This window comes from Ictidomys tridecemlineatus, chromosome 2 (assembly GCF_052094955.1).
Source record: "Ictidomys tridecemlineatus isolate mIctTri1 chromosome 2, mIctTri1.hap1, whole genome shotgun sequence".
In the NCBI taxonomy this organism is placed as follows: domain Eukaryota; kingdom Metazoa; phylum Chordata; class Mammalia; order Rodentia; family Sciuridae; genus Ictidomys; species Ictidomys tridecemlineatus.
Window position 1 is genome coordinate 71,993,944 of NC_135478.1, and position 15,903 is coordinate 72,009,846.

Consider the following 15,903-nt stretch of genomic DNA (forward strand, 5'->3'; position numbering starts at 1 on the left):
GGAAGCTAAAGTAGGCATCTGGGTGTTTAAAGGATATTTAGAGAAATTGGGAGGAATTTTAGGAGTAAAAGGAATTTGCTAAAGAGATAAGACAAGATATTGACAAGACATTTGATCTAGAGGCCCAAATATCCAAAAGATCTTCTGGGGAGGTTAAGGACAAGCAATCAGAAGTAAAGGGCAACAAAGGTGGGCATAATAGGAGAATTTATAATGGATAAAAACTTAAACTTTTCTTTTATATCTAATTTTTGTTGTTTAATCTTGCTAAGGGATTCATAAAGCTAACTGTTAGAAATAACCAGATACCCCAAGAAATCAAACGTGTGCTCAAAAGAGAGTGGGTAAAGCAAACCTTTACTTCTGCCAGAATAGTATGTTACAGGAACCTGGTTAGCAAACCCTCCTGGGTGCACAATCCCCCTAGTTTATATACCTAATGCTTCACTGCCCTTCACCCTGATTGGAGAACACAATGGAACAATCTACACAATTGGCTAATTTTAGAATTAGGGCAGGCAAAAGGGAAGAACTACTACAATTGGACCTAATTAAGGCTGAATACTATACTCTGAAAATGGACCCCTAGACTTTCTATTTCTCACATAACCATTATATATTCCTTTGTGTGCCTTTTAAAATTTGATCTTTCTATATGTACCAATAGGATAGATTTTTGGAATCAAGTAGTCTTTAAAAAAAAAAAAACAGAAAGAAAGAAAGAAAGCACTTGGGCCTGGGAATATACCTGAGTAATAAAGCGTTTGCATGGCATGTACAAGATCCTGAGTTTGATCCACAAACTCTGGATCTTGTACATGAAAAGAAAAGAAAGAGCAGGAAAAGAGGGAAGGAGGAACGGAGACAGAGAAGGAGGAAGGAAGGAAGTGGGATGGGGTTGTAGCTCAGTGGTAAAGCATTTGCCTAGCACTGCAAAAAGAAAAAAAGAAAAGAAAAAAAAAACAAAGAAAAACAAACAAACAAAAAACCCCACAATCTTTTAGATACAAAACTCTAAATCTTCAAATATATACTTACTTTGTGAGTCTTTTTATGACTTGAAACCAAGAGGCCTTCTATGGTTCAACAAACTATGGACACAAGTGCATTTCAAAGTGCAAAAGATGCAGTCTGTTTTAAGATTCAAAATCTCCTCCAAAATAGGCTTAGATAGCAAAGATCCTCATTGTTAAAAAGGCAAGGAAGATTGGAGATAATTAAGACAAACTCCCCTGAGAACTGATACCTTTGGACAAAGAGACCCTTTGTGTTACTGATTCCAGCTGGCTAGCTGCCTGGTACCAGCATGACAAACTGCACTCCTTAGCTGGTGAAGACCAGAATGATTATCTGTTTTTGTCACAAAGTCAAGATCTCAAGACATAAAACAAAAGGAGAATCTTATCTTTTCCTGCTCATGATATAAACCACACAGAAGACAAAGACAAAAGAAACAAGGGGGATTCCTGGGAGGCTATGGATCAATAAGCAATGGGTACTCAGAACCAAATTCACAGAGCAAAAATTCAAAAAATTCATTCCTTTTTAAATTTATTTTTTACATACATGACAATAGTGGAATGTATTACACTCATTATTACTCATTTACAGCACAAGTTTTCATAACTCTGTATATAAAGATGTTCACTCCATATTAGAACTCATTCTTTTAAAAAATATTTTCAATTGTCAATGGATCTTTATTTTAGTTATTTATATGAGGTGCCAAGAATCGAACCCAGTGCCTCACACATGCTAGGAAGGTGTTCTATCACTGGGCTACAACCCCAGCCCAAAGAGTTCATTCTTACAAATGTTTTTTTTCCTGGCAAAATTAATTTGGAAAGGAAAAGACAAGGAAAAAAAATTTACCTTCCTCTCACAATCAGTCATTCCAGAATGAACTCCAGTAGTGCTGACTTTGATAAGAATTTCTACCTTTTTCTGGCTTTGGCAGGTTTTCCAGTATCCTATCTGCAGTCTCCAGAGCAAATGGGAACACTCCAGACTTTTAGGATCCTATTCTCTTGCCAGAAACTGTAGGGACAGTAAAACTCTAATTCCATCTTCTTGGGGTCTCTTATGGGCCTGAGAATTGACATAAGACAGATTAACAGGAGAAGAGTGTACCAAATTATTTGATACCAGTTTTACATGGCCCAGGAGCCTTCATATGAAAATGAAGACTCAAAGAAGCAATTACGTATATACTGAATTGGTCAAAGAATAGTAAGTTGTGAAGAGGCAGCTCAATTATGTGGGGATACTTAAAAGATAGGGCTATTTTTAACAAAGTCTGTGTAGAATTCTCTCATCTCAATTTCTCAAACTCAAGGTTAAGGATGTTGTATCTTTCACATAGGAATTTAATCCGATTCTAAGAAATAACATGAAGATCAGGGTTATCCTGCACCTGCTGTTTTTTCAGATGCTTTTTTTTTTTTAAAGAGAGAGTGATAGAGGGAGAGAGAGAGAGAATTTTTTAATATTTATTTTTTAGTTATTGGCGGACACAACATCGTTGTTGGTATGTGGTGCTGAGGATCGAATCCGGGCCGCACACACGCCAGACGAGCGCGCTACCGCTTGAGCCACATCCCCAGCCCCCAGATGCTTTTTTTTTTTAGACATATATGACAGTAGAGTGTATTTTGACATATTCTACATACATGGAGTACAACCCATTCTAATTATGATCCCATTCTGGTTGATCCCATTCTGGTTGTACATAATGTGGAATTACACTGGCTATGTATTCATATATGATCAAAGGAAAGTTATGTCTGATTCATTCTACTGTTTTTCCTATTTCCATCTCCCCTTCCTTCCCTTCATTCCCCTTTGTCTAATCCACTGAATTTACATTCTTTCTCCTCCCCTACCTTATTATATTTTAGCATCTGCATATCAGAGAGAACATTTGGCCATTGGTTGCTTTTTTGTTTGTTTGTTTGGTACCAGGGATTGAACCCAGGGGCACTTAACAACTGATTCACATCCCCAGCCCATTTTTGTATTTTATTTAGAGACAGGGTCTTACTGAGTTGCTTAGTGCCTCATTAAGTTGCTGAGGGGCTTTGAACTCCCAATCCTCCTGCCTCAGCCTTCCGAGCCACTGGGATTACAGGTGTGCGCCACTGTGCCTGGTCGGTTTTGGGGGACTGGATTATTTCACTTATCATGATATTCTCCAGTTCTATCCATTTACTGACAAATGCCATAATTTCATTTTTCTTTATGGTGGAATAATATTCCATTATGTATATATACCACATTTTCTTTATATATTCATCTGTTGAGAGGCACCTAGGTTGGTTCCATAGTTTGGCTACTGTAAATTGAGCTGCTATAAACATTGTTGTGACTGCGTCACTGTAGTATGTTTTCAAGTGCTTTTAAGTTAACTAGTCAACAGGCTATAGTGATAAATTTTTAATTTTTTTGCTCCATAGAAGAAAAGCACCACTTTGCTTAGTTACTTGAAGTATTAATGTAAAGGAATTGGAATTTTCATGCAGAAGAAAGGACCAAAAGGAGACAAATATAAAGACCATAGAAATAGCTATTTATTTGTGTATTTATTTATTTCCTTGCAGTTCTTGGGATAGAAGATAGGGCCTCATGAATGCTAGGAAAGTGTTCTACCACTGAGCTATACTCCCAGCCCTTTTTATTTTTATTTTGAGACAAGGTATTGCTCAGCTGCCCAGGCTGGCCTTGAACTTGAGTTCTTCCTGCCTCAGTCCCAAATTGACCAGATTATAGGTGTATGCCACTGTGCCCAGTTTTACCAAGCAGTTAACATATGAACCTTTGAGGGAGAATTATCCAAACCATAGAATGAGTTTTTATGCATTATGATTAACAGTGCTATGAAAATTTGCATACAAGTTTTGTATGAACATGTATTTTTACTTCTTTTGGATATACATCCCTGGAAGCAAATGACTGTGTAATAAAGAACCTTAATGTTTAAAAATTTGAAGAACTACCCAACTCTTCCAAAACAGCTGCATTCCCCTCAGTAGAGTATGAAGTTTCCAACAATTCCATTTTGTCTCCAACACTTATTATCTGACTTTGTTACTCTAGCTATCTTAATATTCACTACTAAGTGGTGTGTCATTGTGGGAGATTTGTGTTTCCCTAATAACTAATGATGTCAAGAGTTTTTCTATGCTTATTAGATATTTGTATATTTTCTTGAGAGAAATGTTTCCTTCAGATCCTTTACCCACTTTTAAATTGTACTGTTTATCTTTTTGTTGCTTAATTTGAGTTCTTTACATATTCTGGGATACGATCACCCTATCAGATATATTATTTGCAAACATTTTCTCCTGTTCTGTGCTTTATCCTTTCACTTTCTTTTTGCAAGGGTATTCTGGGTTGAACCCAGGGCTTCACGCCTTTTCATTTTCTCAGTGTTACACTTTGAAGCACACAAGTTTTCTATTTTGAAAAAGCTTAAGTTATCTCCACTTTGGTTGTTTGAACTTTTGGCATCATATTTAAGAAATCATTGCCTAATCCAAGGTCATGGAGATTAAACCCTATTTTTTCCCTAAGACTTTTATAGTACTAGCTTCTATATTTAGGTATTAGATTTTTATTAATTTTTGTATGTGATAGGAAATGATTGCATGTGTACAGTTTGTTGAAAAGACTACTCTTTCCCCTTCTCAAAAATCAATTGTCAGGGCTGGGGTTGTGGCTCAGTGGTAGAGCGCTTGCCTCGAAAGTGTGAGACCCTGGGTTCGATCCTCAGCACCACATAAAAATAAATAAAGATACTGTGTGTTCATCTACAACTTAAAAAAAAAAAACAAAAAAACTATTGTCTGGCCGAGCCCAGTGGTGCATGCCTGTACTCCCAGTGGCTCGGGAGGCTGAGGCAGGAGGATCATGAATCCAAAGCCAGCCTCAGCAAAAGCAAGGTGCTAAGCAACTTAGTGAGACCCTATCTCTAAATGAAATACAAAATAGGGCTTGGGATGTGGCTCAGTGGTTGAGTGCCCCTGAATTCAATCCCAGTACTGAAAAAAAGAAAAAAAAATTGTTGGGGGATGGGGGCTGTGGTGTGGCTCAGTAGTAGAGTGCTTGCCTAGTATGTGTGAGGCACTAGGTTTAATCCTCAGCACCACATAACAATGAATAAATAAATAAATAATAAATGTATTGTGTCCATCTACAACTAAATAAATTTTTTAAAAAATCAATTGTCAGGGCTGGGGGTGTAGCTCAGTGGGAGAGCACTTGCCTAGCACATGTAAGGCACTGGGTTTAGTCCCCAGCACCACATAAAAATAAATAAACAAAATAAAGGTATTGTGTCCATCTACAACTAAAAAATATTTTTAAAAATCAATTGTCCAAGCCAGACATGGTGGCGCACGCTATAATCTCAACAGCTCGGGAGGCTGAGGCAGGGAGGATCGTGAGTTCAAAGCCAGTCTCAGCAAAATTGAGGTGCTAAGCAACTCAGTGAGACCCTGCCTCTAAGTAAAATACAAAATAGGGCTGGGGATGTGGCTCAGTGGTCCAGTGCCCCTGAGTTCAATCCCCGGTACAAATAAAAAAAAAAAATCAATTGTCCATCAAGAGAATGAGAAGGCAAGCCACAGACTGGGAGAAAATATTTGCAAAAGTCACCTCTGATAAAGGACTATTACCCAAAATATACAAAGAATATACAAAGAATTCTTCAAACTTGACAGTAAGAAAATGAACAACCTATCAAGCCAGGCATGGTGGCATACTTCTGTAATCTCAGCAATTTGGGAAGCTGAAACAGGAGGATCAGAAGTTTGAGCCCAGCTTGGGTAACTTGGAGAGTACTTGTTTCAAAAAACAAACAAAAAAATGCTGGGGATGTAGCACAGTGCTTGAACCCCTGGGTTTAATCCCCAGCAGCACGTAGAAAGAGAGAGAGGAGAGAAAGAGAAAGGGAAGGAAGGAAAGAAGGAAGGTAGGAAGGAAGGAAGGGGGGAAAGGAGAGAAGAAAAATAAATGAACAACCATTATAAATTGAGCAAAAACAAAAGATCTGAATAGACGTCTCACCAAAGAACACACACAGTAGCAAATAAATATATGAAAAGATGCTCAACACTACATTTCATTAGGAAAATGCAAAATAAAACAATAATGAGATGCTATCATATACCATATGCCTATGAGAATGACCAAAATCCAGAACACTGATAATACCAAATGCTGGTGTGGATATGGAGCAACAGGAATTCATTGGTGGTGGCAATGCAAGGTGGTACAGACACTGGAAGACATTTTGGTAGTTTCTTAGAAATTAAGCATACTTGGGCTGGGGATGTGGCTCAAGTGGTAGCGTGCTCGCCTAGCATGGGTAAGGCACTGGGTTCGATTCTCAGCACCACATAAAAATAAAATAAAGATGTCGTGTCCACCGAAAAAACTAAAAAATAAATATAAAAAAAGAAAATTAAGCATACTCTTTTTTTTAAAAAAAGTATATTTTATTTGTATTTCATTTGTATATATTTTTATGTGGTGCTGAGGATCGAACCCAGTGCCTCACACGTGCCAGGTAAGCACTCTACTATTGAGCCACAACCCCAGCACTAAACATGCTCTCAATATAAATCTAGCAATCATTCTTGTTATTTACCCAAATTAGTTGAAAACATGTCCACACAAAAGCCTGCACATGAATGTTTATAGCAGCATTATTCATAATTGTCAAAATCTGAAGACAATTGAATATGTCCTTCAGTAGGTGAATGGGTAAATCAATTATAGTACATCCAGATCATTAAATATTAGTCAATATTATATAGAAATGAACTATCAAGCTATAAAAAGGCATGAAAGACTTTTTTTTGTACCAGGGATTGAACTCAGGGGCCATTCAACCACTGAGTCACATCCCCAGCCCTGTTTTGTATTTTATTTAGAGACAGGGTCTCACTAAGTTTCTTAGCACCTTGATTTTGCTGAGGCTGGTTTTGAACTTGTGATCCTCTTGCCTCAGCCTCCCTTTTGAGCAGCTGTGATTACAGGTGTGCACGACCATAATCAGCACCCAATCCTTTTTATTTTTTATTTTGAAACAAGGTTGTTGTTGCTGCCTTGAACTTTCTTTAAAAAAAAATTATATATAGTGGTAGTTGGACACAATACCTTTATTTTATTTATTTATTTATTTTTATGTGGTGCTAAGGATTGAACCCAGAGCCTTGGCATGTGCTCTACCACTGAGCCCCAGCCCCAGCCCCTGGCCTTGAACTTTGGATCCTCCCATCTCAGCCTCCCAATTTGGGGGATTACACATGTGTGCCACTGTGCCTTATGGCATGGAGGAATTTTTTTTTTTTTTTAGAGAGAGGGAGAATTTTTTTAATATTTATTTTTTATAATACTTATTTTTTAGTTTCTTCAGCAGACACAACATCTTTGTATGTGAATGCTGAGGATCGAACCCGGGCCGCACGCATGCCAGGCGAGCACGCTACCGCTTGAGCCACATCCCCAGCCTGGCATGGAGAAATTTTAAATGCCTGTTACTAAGTGGGGAAAAAAAAGCCAATGTGAAGCCAGGCATGGTGGCACATGCCTGTAATCCCAGCAGCTGGGGAGGCTGAGACAGGAGAATCACAAGTTCAAAGCCAGCCTCAGAAAAAAGCAAAGTGCTAGGCAACTCAGTGTGACCCTGTCTCTAAATAAAATACAAAACAAAGCTGGGGATGTGGATCAGCAGTCAAGTGCCCCTGAGTTCAATTCCTAATACCCACCCCCCCGAAAAAAAGACAATCTGAAAAAGCTACATGCTGTATAATTCCAACTATATGACACCCTGGGAAGGGCAAAATTGTGGACCTTTATTTATTTATTTATTTATATGCAGAGCTGAGAACAGAACCCAGTGCCTCAAACGTTAGGCAAGTGCTCTACTACTGAGCCACAACCCTAGCCCCCAAACTATGGAGACAATAAAAATGATTAGGTGTTCCCAAGGATTGAGGGGAAGGAAGGATGAATAGGTAGATCACAGAGAACTTTTAGGCGAGTGAAACTATTCTGCATGATACCATAATTATATATGGATATTGTTATACATTTGTCTAAATCCATAGAATGTGAAACACCAGGAATGAATCCTAATATGAGGTATGGACTTTGGACTTTTATTAATGTGTCTATGTAAGTTCACCAATTGTAACAAATGTACCACTCTGGTGCTGGAAATCAATAGTGGAAAAAGTTGTGTATCTGGGGACAGAGAGTATATGGGAACTCTCTGTACTTTCTACTCAGTATTACTATGAAACTAAAATGTCTCTGATAAATAAAACCTATTTTTTAAAAAATCAACTGTTGGGCTGGGGTTGTGGCTCAGTGGTAGAGCACTTGCCTAGCACGTGTGAGGCCCTGGGTTCGATCCTCAGCACCATATAAAAATAAATAAAGAAAATAAAGATATTGTGTCTAACCACAACTAAAAAGTAAATAAATATTTTTTTAAAAATCAACTGGTTGGGACTGGGGATGTGGCTCAAGCGGTAGTGCACTCGCCTGGCATGCATGCGGCCCGGGTTCGATCCTCAGCACCAAATACAAACAAAGATGTTGTGTCCACCGAAAACTAAAAAAAATATATTAAAATTCTCTCTCTCTCTCTCTCTCAAAAAAAAAATCAACTGTTCATAAACCTAAGGATTTATTTCTAGATTCTCAATCATATTCCATTAATTTTTGTCTACCCATATATCAATACCACAGTCTTGATGACTATAACTTTGTAGACAATTTAGAAACTAAGAATTGTGAATCCTCCAATTTTGTTCTTTTTTTTTTTTTTAAGTTGGACACAATACCTTTTATTTTATTTATTTATTTTCATGTGATGCTGAGGATTGAACCCAGGGCCTCACACATGTCAGGCAAGCACTCTACCGCTGAGCTACAACCCAGCCCCAATTTTGTTCTTTTTCAAAAGTGTTTTGGCTATTTTGGGTCCATTGCATTTCAATATGAACTTTGGGATCAGCTTAATAATTTCTGCAAAATAGGCAGTTGGGATTTTGATAGGAATTTCACTGAGCCTATGGACTAATTTGGGAGAATACTGCCATTTTAACAAAAATGGGAATGTGCTGGGAATGTGGTTCAGTGGCACAACACTTGCTTAATGAAAAAACAAAATGAAAGAAAAGGAAAAAATAGTCGTCAAAGAAGAGTCTTCCATTCTATGAACATGGAACATCCATTTTTTAGGCTGTCTTTAACAATATTTAACAGTTTCCAATGTACATATTTTACATTTAGTTAAATTTATTAGGTTTTTTTCCCCCACTGATGCTTGAGATTAAACCCAGGGGCACTTTACCATTAAACTATATCCCTATTTATATTTTGAGACAGTTTATTGCTAAATTGCAGAAGCTGGCCTTGAACTTGCAATCCTGCTGCCTCAGCTTCTCAAGTAGCTGGGATTAGAGGTGTGCACCACTGTGCCCAGCATATCTTAGTATTTTTGTAAATAAATTTATTCTAGGTATCTTATTCTTTTTAGTGTAATATGAACAAAATTGTTTTCTTAATTTCATTTTGGAATAGTTCATTGCTAGAGTATATAAATCTAATTGAGCCGAGCGTTGTGGCACATGCCTGTAATCCTAGAGGCTTTGGAGGCTCAGACAGGAGGATCACGAGTTCAAAGCCAGACTTAGCAGTTTAGCAAGGCCCTAAGTAAAATATTTTTAAAAAGCTGAAGGCCAGGCACACGCTTGTAATCCTAGAGGCTTGGGAGGCTGAGATAGGAGAATTGCGAGTTCAAAGCCAGCCTCAGCAAAACTGAGGTGCTAAGCAATTCAGTGAGACCCTGTCTCTAAATAAAATACAAAATAGGGCTGGGGATGTGGCTCAGTGGTTAAGTGGTTAAACTGCTCAAAAACTGCATTCCAGCTTTAACATGGTTGTTAGTAAACCCTTGGGGGAACTTCCATTATAAAGTTTTCAAGTCTCTTGTTCTGAAATACACTTTTCTAGACTTAAGTGGAGGTATTTTGGGACAAGGGACATTTGCTCAGTTATTATGGCAGTGGGTTAAAGGAGATATCAGACAGGAAGTGGGAGCCTATCTGAACAGTTCCTCAGGACAACAGAATCAGCAAATATTTGAATAGACCAAGGAGGTTTGCTAAAGCAGAGTGTTCCAAGGGGCATCACCTTGTCTGGGAGTCCACTATCCTGTCACTAGTCTACCAGGCTATACAGGCAGCAGGGTAAGATCCAACCTGAAAACACATATAAAGTTTTTGTGGGGAGCAGATGCCTGCTTTGGTTCTGTTTGGTTTGGCTGGGTTGTTATCATTTTGCTGGCAACAAGTAAATACCTTATTACACTAACTTTTTCTCTTTCTTTTTATTTTCCTTCCTTTTTTTTGTACTGAAGATTGAACCCAGGAATACTCTACCACTATGCTACAGCCCCACGTTTTTTTTTTTTTCAAAGATAGGGTTTTCCTAAGTTTTTGAGTCTGGCTTTGAACTTGCTATCCTCCTTCCTCAGCCTCCCTAGTCTCTGATTACAGGTGTGCACCACAACACCAGGAACCCCAGCCCTTTTAATATTTTGTAACAGGGTCTTCTAACTTGCCCAGGCTGGCCTTAAACTTTCGATCCTCATACTTCAGACTTCTAAGAGGCTGGGATTAACTTTTTTCATTTTCAAATAAATGAGTGAAAACAGAAAAAGACCTCTTGGCTCCAAGAATAAATTAACCTGAGGGGAGTCTGATGGTAACACACATGGATTTTCTCATGGTATAAAGTACTCTTGAGTGGGTGGTTGCCATTATGGTCCCCCATGGTTCTTCAAAAACTGCCAAGTGCTCCTAGGTGAGGAGAGGCTGCTATTGGCATCTGAGGGGCTCTAGGGTTACCCCCAATGGAGGACTGCCTGTTGCCTTTGGAGAATGTTTGCCTACTTACAGGACATTATCTGTAGCTGGAGGCTCAGAGCACCCAGTGTGAATTTTGCAAATTTATAGAACACTCCCAAAACGCTGCACTCTCCTGTCAAAGCATGGGGGGTGACTTCCTGCCATCCCATTGTAGTTGAGAGGTCAGGGCCCTTCAGCCAGATCCATAACCACATCTCACAGTGCCCAAAGATGCAGACCAAACATCATCTTGTGTTGGGGGGCTTGGAGGATGCCCAGCTGGATGGAGTAAATGTTTTGGGCTGAATGATCAAGGATGGTATCAGGTACAGTGGAAGCAGGGTAGAATTCTTACCCAGGGATGTCACTTGGCCCTCAGTGAAGGCGGCTAGTCACTTACCTGGTGACTTGGAATTCCTCCTCTGGTGTGTCAGTGAGAGAGATACTCTAGAACCCAGTGAGCTCTGGTATTGATCATGTGAGGTGTAGGTAGGGTGGGCTATTTGCGTGTGTAATGGCAGGTAAAGCCCGGTGCTGGGTTCTCCAGAGAGTGCGAGTGGCGGAGCTGCTGGTAGAATCCAGCGCCTGGGGGCGGGAGAGAGCCCTGCGCGCAGGCGGGGTTAGCAAGAGGGGCGGGCACTGAGCTCAGAGCGGTGGCTGTGGTGGCGACAGCAGGTGGGTTGCTTCGGGTCTTGTGCGGATGGGCTCGGGCGGAAAGCAGCGGAAAGCTCGGATTTCTGGGCACAGGGTCGCGCGCAGTTGGCTGGGGCGGTGGCGGCAGCCGCGAGTGTCAGAGCGCCAGCAGGTGCACCGGATCTTAGCTCCGGATCCGGAGCTCTGGGCCCAGGGAGCCCCAGCTTCACAGCCACTGATATTCTGGCCTGCCCAGTGGGGGGTGATTGCCATTCTTTGAGGCCAGGTGGTCACTTGAGCCCCGTCCCGGGTTGCACAGCTGCTCCTGTTCCGGGTCTTGACTTCCTGGCCCAGCTCCCAGGAAGCCTCCCATTTCACCTTGCTCTTGGATCTCAGACCACAGAGCTCTTCCCAGACTCTGGCTTTCCCTACCCTCGGGACTACCTAGCTGGTACCCATGTGGGGCTTTGCCTTATCCCCTCCACTGCCCTAAAGGCAGACAGGACCTCCAGGCTTCCTTGTAACCTCCTGTCCTCTGGCCTGACTCCTGTCCCATCCCAACCCTCCAGCAAGCCCATGATGCAGGTGTCCTAGGTCTCCAGAGCTAAGATAAGAAGAGGACTGAGGAGAGGCAGTACAGAAGGAACTGAAGGTTGGCTAGTACCTGGCTGAACAACTTGTCATTTCCCTCTGTCTGGCCCTACTAGGTTCCAGTAGCTAGTTTGGTGCACCTCTTAACTACCCATTATGGCCTGGGGACTGCACAATGCTGCTAGCTTGGCACACTTCTGCCAGAAGCTGAATCGACTGAAGCCTCTGGAGGATTCCAGCATGGAGACGTCTCTGCAGCGCTGCCTGTCCACCTTGGACCTGACCCTGCTGGGTGTGGGTGGCATGGTAGGCTCAGGCCTCTATGTGCTCACGGGTACCGTGGCAAAGAATATGGCTGGTCCTGCTGTACTCTTGTCCTTTGGTGTGGCTGCTGTGGCCTCCCTGCTGGCAGCCCTATGCTATGCAGAATTTGGAGCACGTGTGCCCCGCACAGGCTCTGCATACCTATTCACCTATGTGTCCATGGGCGAGGTGTGGGCCTTCCTCATAGGCTGGAATGTGCTCCTAGAATACCTTATTGGGGGTGCTGCTGTGGCCCGTGCCTGGAGTGGCTATCTGGATGCCATCTTTAGCCATGGCATTCGCAACTTCACTGAGTCTCAAGTGGGTGTCTGGCAGGTGCCCTTCCTGGCCCACTACCCAGATTTCCTGGCTGCTGGCATCCTACTTCTAGCTTCTGCTTTTGTCTCCTGTGGAGTCCGTGTCTCCTCCTGGCTCAATCATACCTTCTCAGCCATCAGCCTGATGGTAATTATCTTCATCATCATCCTGGGCTTCATCCTTGCACGCCCCCACAACTGGAGTGCTGAGGAGGGTGGCTTTGCACCCTTTGGCTTCTCTGGTATCATGGCAGGAACTGCTACCTGCTTCTATGCTTTTGTGGGCTTTGATGTCATTGCTGCCTCCAGTGAGGAAGCCCAGAACCCACGGCGGGCTGTGCCCATGGCCATTGCCATCTCCCTTGGCCTGGCAGCTGGTGCCTATATCCTCGTCTCCACCGTACTAACCCTCATGGTGCCCTGGCACAGTCTGGACCCTGACTCAGCACTTGCTGATGCCTTCTATCGGCGGGGCTACAGCTGGGCTGGCTTCATCGTGGCAGCTGGCTCCATCTGCGGTAAGGGGTCCTTCTGGGCAAGGTGGGAGAGAACAGGGCAGTGGGGTCCTGTCCTGAGCCTCTTAGAAAATCTCCACCTTGGGGCTGGGGTTGTGGCTCAGTAGTAGAGTGCTTGCCTAGCATGCACGAAGCACTGGGTTCGATTCTCAGCACCACATAAATGTAAAATGAAGATATTGTGTCCATCTAAAACTTAAGAATAAATATTTTTAAAAAAGAAAATAAAATCTCCACCCATACCTCAGTCTTACCAGTTGTAAAATGGGCCTGGGAAAGTGCTAATTATTGGAGGCTTTCACCTAGGCTTGTTGGAAGAACTCCTCCTATGGGGCTCCTCCCCCCAAATTGTACATAGAATGTCAATTGCCTTCTCCTGGGCAATGGGGCTCAGTTTTTATCAGATTCTCCAGTGGGCCTATGACTTAAATTGGAGTGCCCCATTCCTGGAGTGGGGGAATGGTAATCTTGTACTTCATACACATTCATACTAAAAGCCCAGACAATCTCATCCCTGTGTCTCCAAGGAACCACCTAGGCCCCAGACCCCAACAGTGACCCCTGATAGTTTAACTATCATGATGACCATTACCCTACCCTCTGCTACAGCCATGAACACCGTTCTACTCAGCAACCTCTTCTCTCTGCCGCGTATCGTCTATGCCATGGCTGCAGATGGGCTCTTCTTCCAGGTGTTTGCCCGCGTGCACCCCCGGACACAGGTGCCTGTGGTGGGCATCTTGGTGTTTGGTGTCCTTATGGCTCTCCTGGCACTGCTGCTGGACCTTGAGGCGCTGGTCCAGTTCCTATCCATTGGCACTCTATTAGCCTACACCTTTGTGGCCACCAGCATCATTATTCTACGTTTTCAGAAGGTTTCTCCACACAGCTCCCCAGGCCCAGCCAGCCCTGGCCCTGCAGCCAAGAAGTATGATTCCTTCTCAGACCACATACAGCTAGTAGGTGCTGTGCAAACCTCAATTTCTGAGCCTGGGCAGCTGCGACCAGCCCTGAGGCCCTACCTGGGATTCCTTGATGGATGCAACCCTGGAGCTGCTGTGACTTGGGCACTTAGCATCCTGGTGATCTCAGCCATCGCCCTGGGCTGTGTGCTAGTCTTCGGAGACTCGGCCTTGCACCTCCCACGGTGGGGCTACATCTTGCTGCTCCTGATCAGCAGTGTTGTGTTTCTGCTTTGCCTTCTGGTCCTGGGGGCTCACCAGCAACAGCAACAGCAAGACACTTTCCAGGTACCTTCCCCATTCAGGACCTGCTCAGTCTTACCCCCGCCAGCTCCCTTTGCCCCTTCTTTTTCTGCCATTCCATAATGAACAAGGGCTCATGAGGTTGGGGAGGCCAATCCATCCATCCTCACTTTATTCATCTTTCCTCATGGTGAGGGAGTATATTCTCTCCAAAATTTCCAGAGACAGATGGAGGCTCTATGAAATTTCTGTGAAGTCAGGCTCTGGGCTGGCAGTTCTTTCCTTCTGTCCATCTCAGCCTTGTCCTTATGCCCTCAGATCCCCTTGGTGCCTTTGACTCCAGCCCTGAGCATTCTCCTCAATATCTGCCTCATGTTGAAGCTGAGCTACCTGACCTGGCTGCGCTTCTCCATCTGGCTGCTGATTGGTGAGTGGGGGCAAGGCTAGGACATCTAGTGTGCTACAATGGGAGGACAAAGAAGGCAGAGAGGGCTGGGTCCTATCCCTCAGGCTCTTTTCAACCTTGCAGGACTCGCTGTGTATTTCGGCTATGGCATTTGGCACAGCAAAGCGAACCAGCAGGAGCCACCAGAGCTGACCACCACACGATATGTGGTATTCTCCAGCAGCAGCCTAGAAGAGACAGTGCAGGCTGTACAGCCCACCAGCCAGCCACCAGCTGAGGAACTTGGCTGCATGGAGTAGCCGACCAGTCTGTGAGGCCAACTCATGACTGTTTTGCTCTCTCCATCTCCTCAAGAGGCCAGAGGAGCTGGGAGCTGCTTCTGTTCAGGGCAGCTTGGGTTTGTAGGCTCTGGTGGTTCTCAGGACTTTAGGACCCTAATCCGGATACTAAATTTCTCTGGTCTTCAGATAATGGGTCTTGGCCAGTGTTGGTGCAGTGAACTCCTTGCTCAGCACCTTCCTGTTTCTGATCAATTCCAGCTATTTGGGTGGGTGGGTAGGGTGGGCAGGGAAGAGGTCGCAGCCCCAGGAATTCATAATAATAACTGTTCAGCCAGCCATATGGTCAGCCACTATGTCCACTGTGGAATTCTCTGTGATACTGGGTCCTCACCTACCTTTGGGAATCAGGCAATTGTTCCAAATCTATAATAAAGACTGAAACTTCTACAAAGGTTACCTTGGGACCACCTTGAATCAGGGACACAGCCAGGCCTGGGTTCAGGGATTCTCCCTCAGGCCAGTATTCCCTACCTGACTTAGAGGGAAGCAACATACACCAGACATATAGGGGTCAAACGGGCAAGAATATTCCCCACTTATCCTCTGGTAGATAGATCAAGGAGCAGAGCCTGGGCCTCAAAGAAGTTGCCTAGAAAAGGCAGTGGGGTTCCAGAGTTCTCTTGGTTTTTCAGGGCTCCCAGAGAGCACAGCATATTCCTGAGGCCTACCT

At 43.2% G+C, this 15,903-nt stretch overlaps 2 protein-coding genes across 2 annotated transcripts in view; one reads left to right on the forward strand and one right to left on the reverse strand.

Annotated features, from left to right (window-relative positions):
* Positions 1–11,486, reverse strand: part of LOC144364748 (tubulin alpha-3 chain) — a 30,963-nt gene extending 19,477 nt beyond the window's left edge. The window contains exon 1 of the mRNA XM_078038804.1: positions 11,323–11,486. The gene's annotated coding sequence lies outside the window, so the exon portion shown is untranslated. The remainder of the gene's footprint in view (positions 1–11,322) is intronic.
* A 13-nt stretch (positions 11,487–11,499) lies between these two features.
* Positions 11,500–15,624, forward strand: Slc7a4 (solute carrier family 7 member 4). The gene is made up of 5 exons (XM_005334501.5): positions 11,500–11,597; positions 12,263–13,284; positions 13,891–14,531; positions 14,805–14,913; positions 15,016–15,624. The coding sequence occupies exons 2-5, from the start codon at positions 12,303–12,305 to the stop codon at positions 15,189–15,191; spliced, it is 1,908 nt and encodes a 635-aa protein (XP_005334558.1). The 5' UTR covers positions 11,500–11,597; positions 12,263–12,302; the 3' UTR covers positions 15,192–15,624.
* The last annotated feature ends 279 nt before the right edge of the window (positions 15,625–15,903 follow it).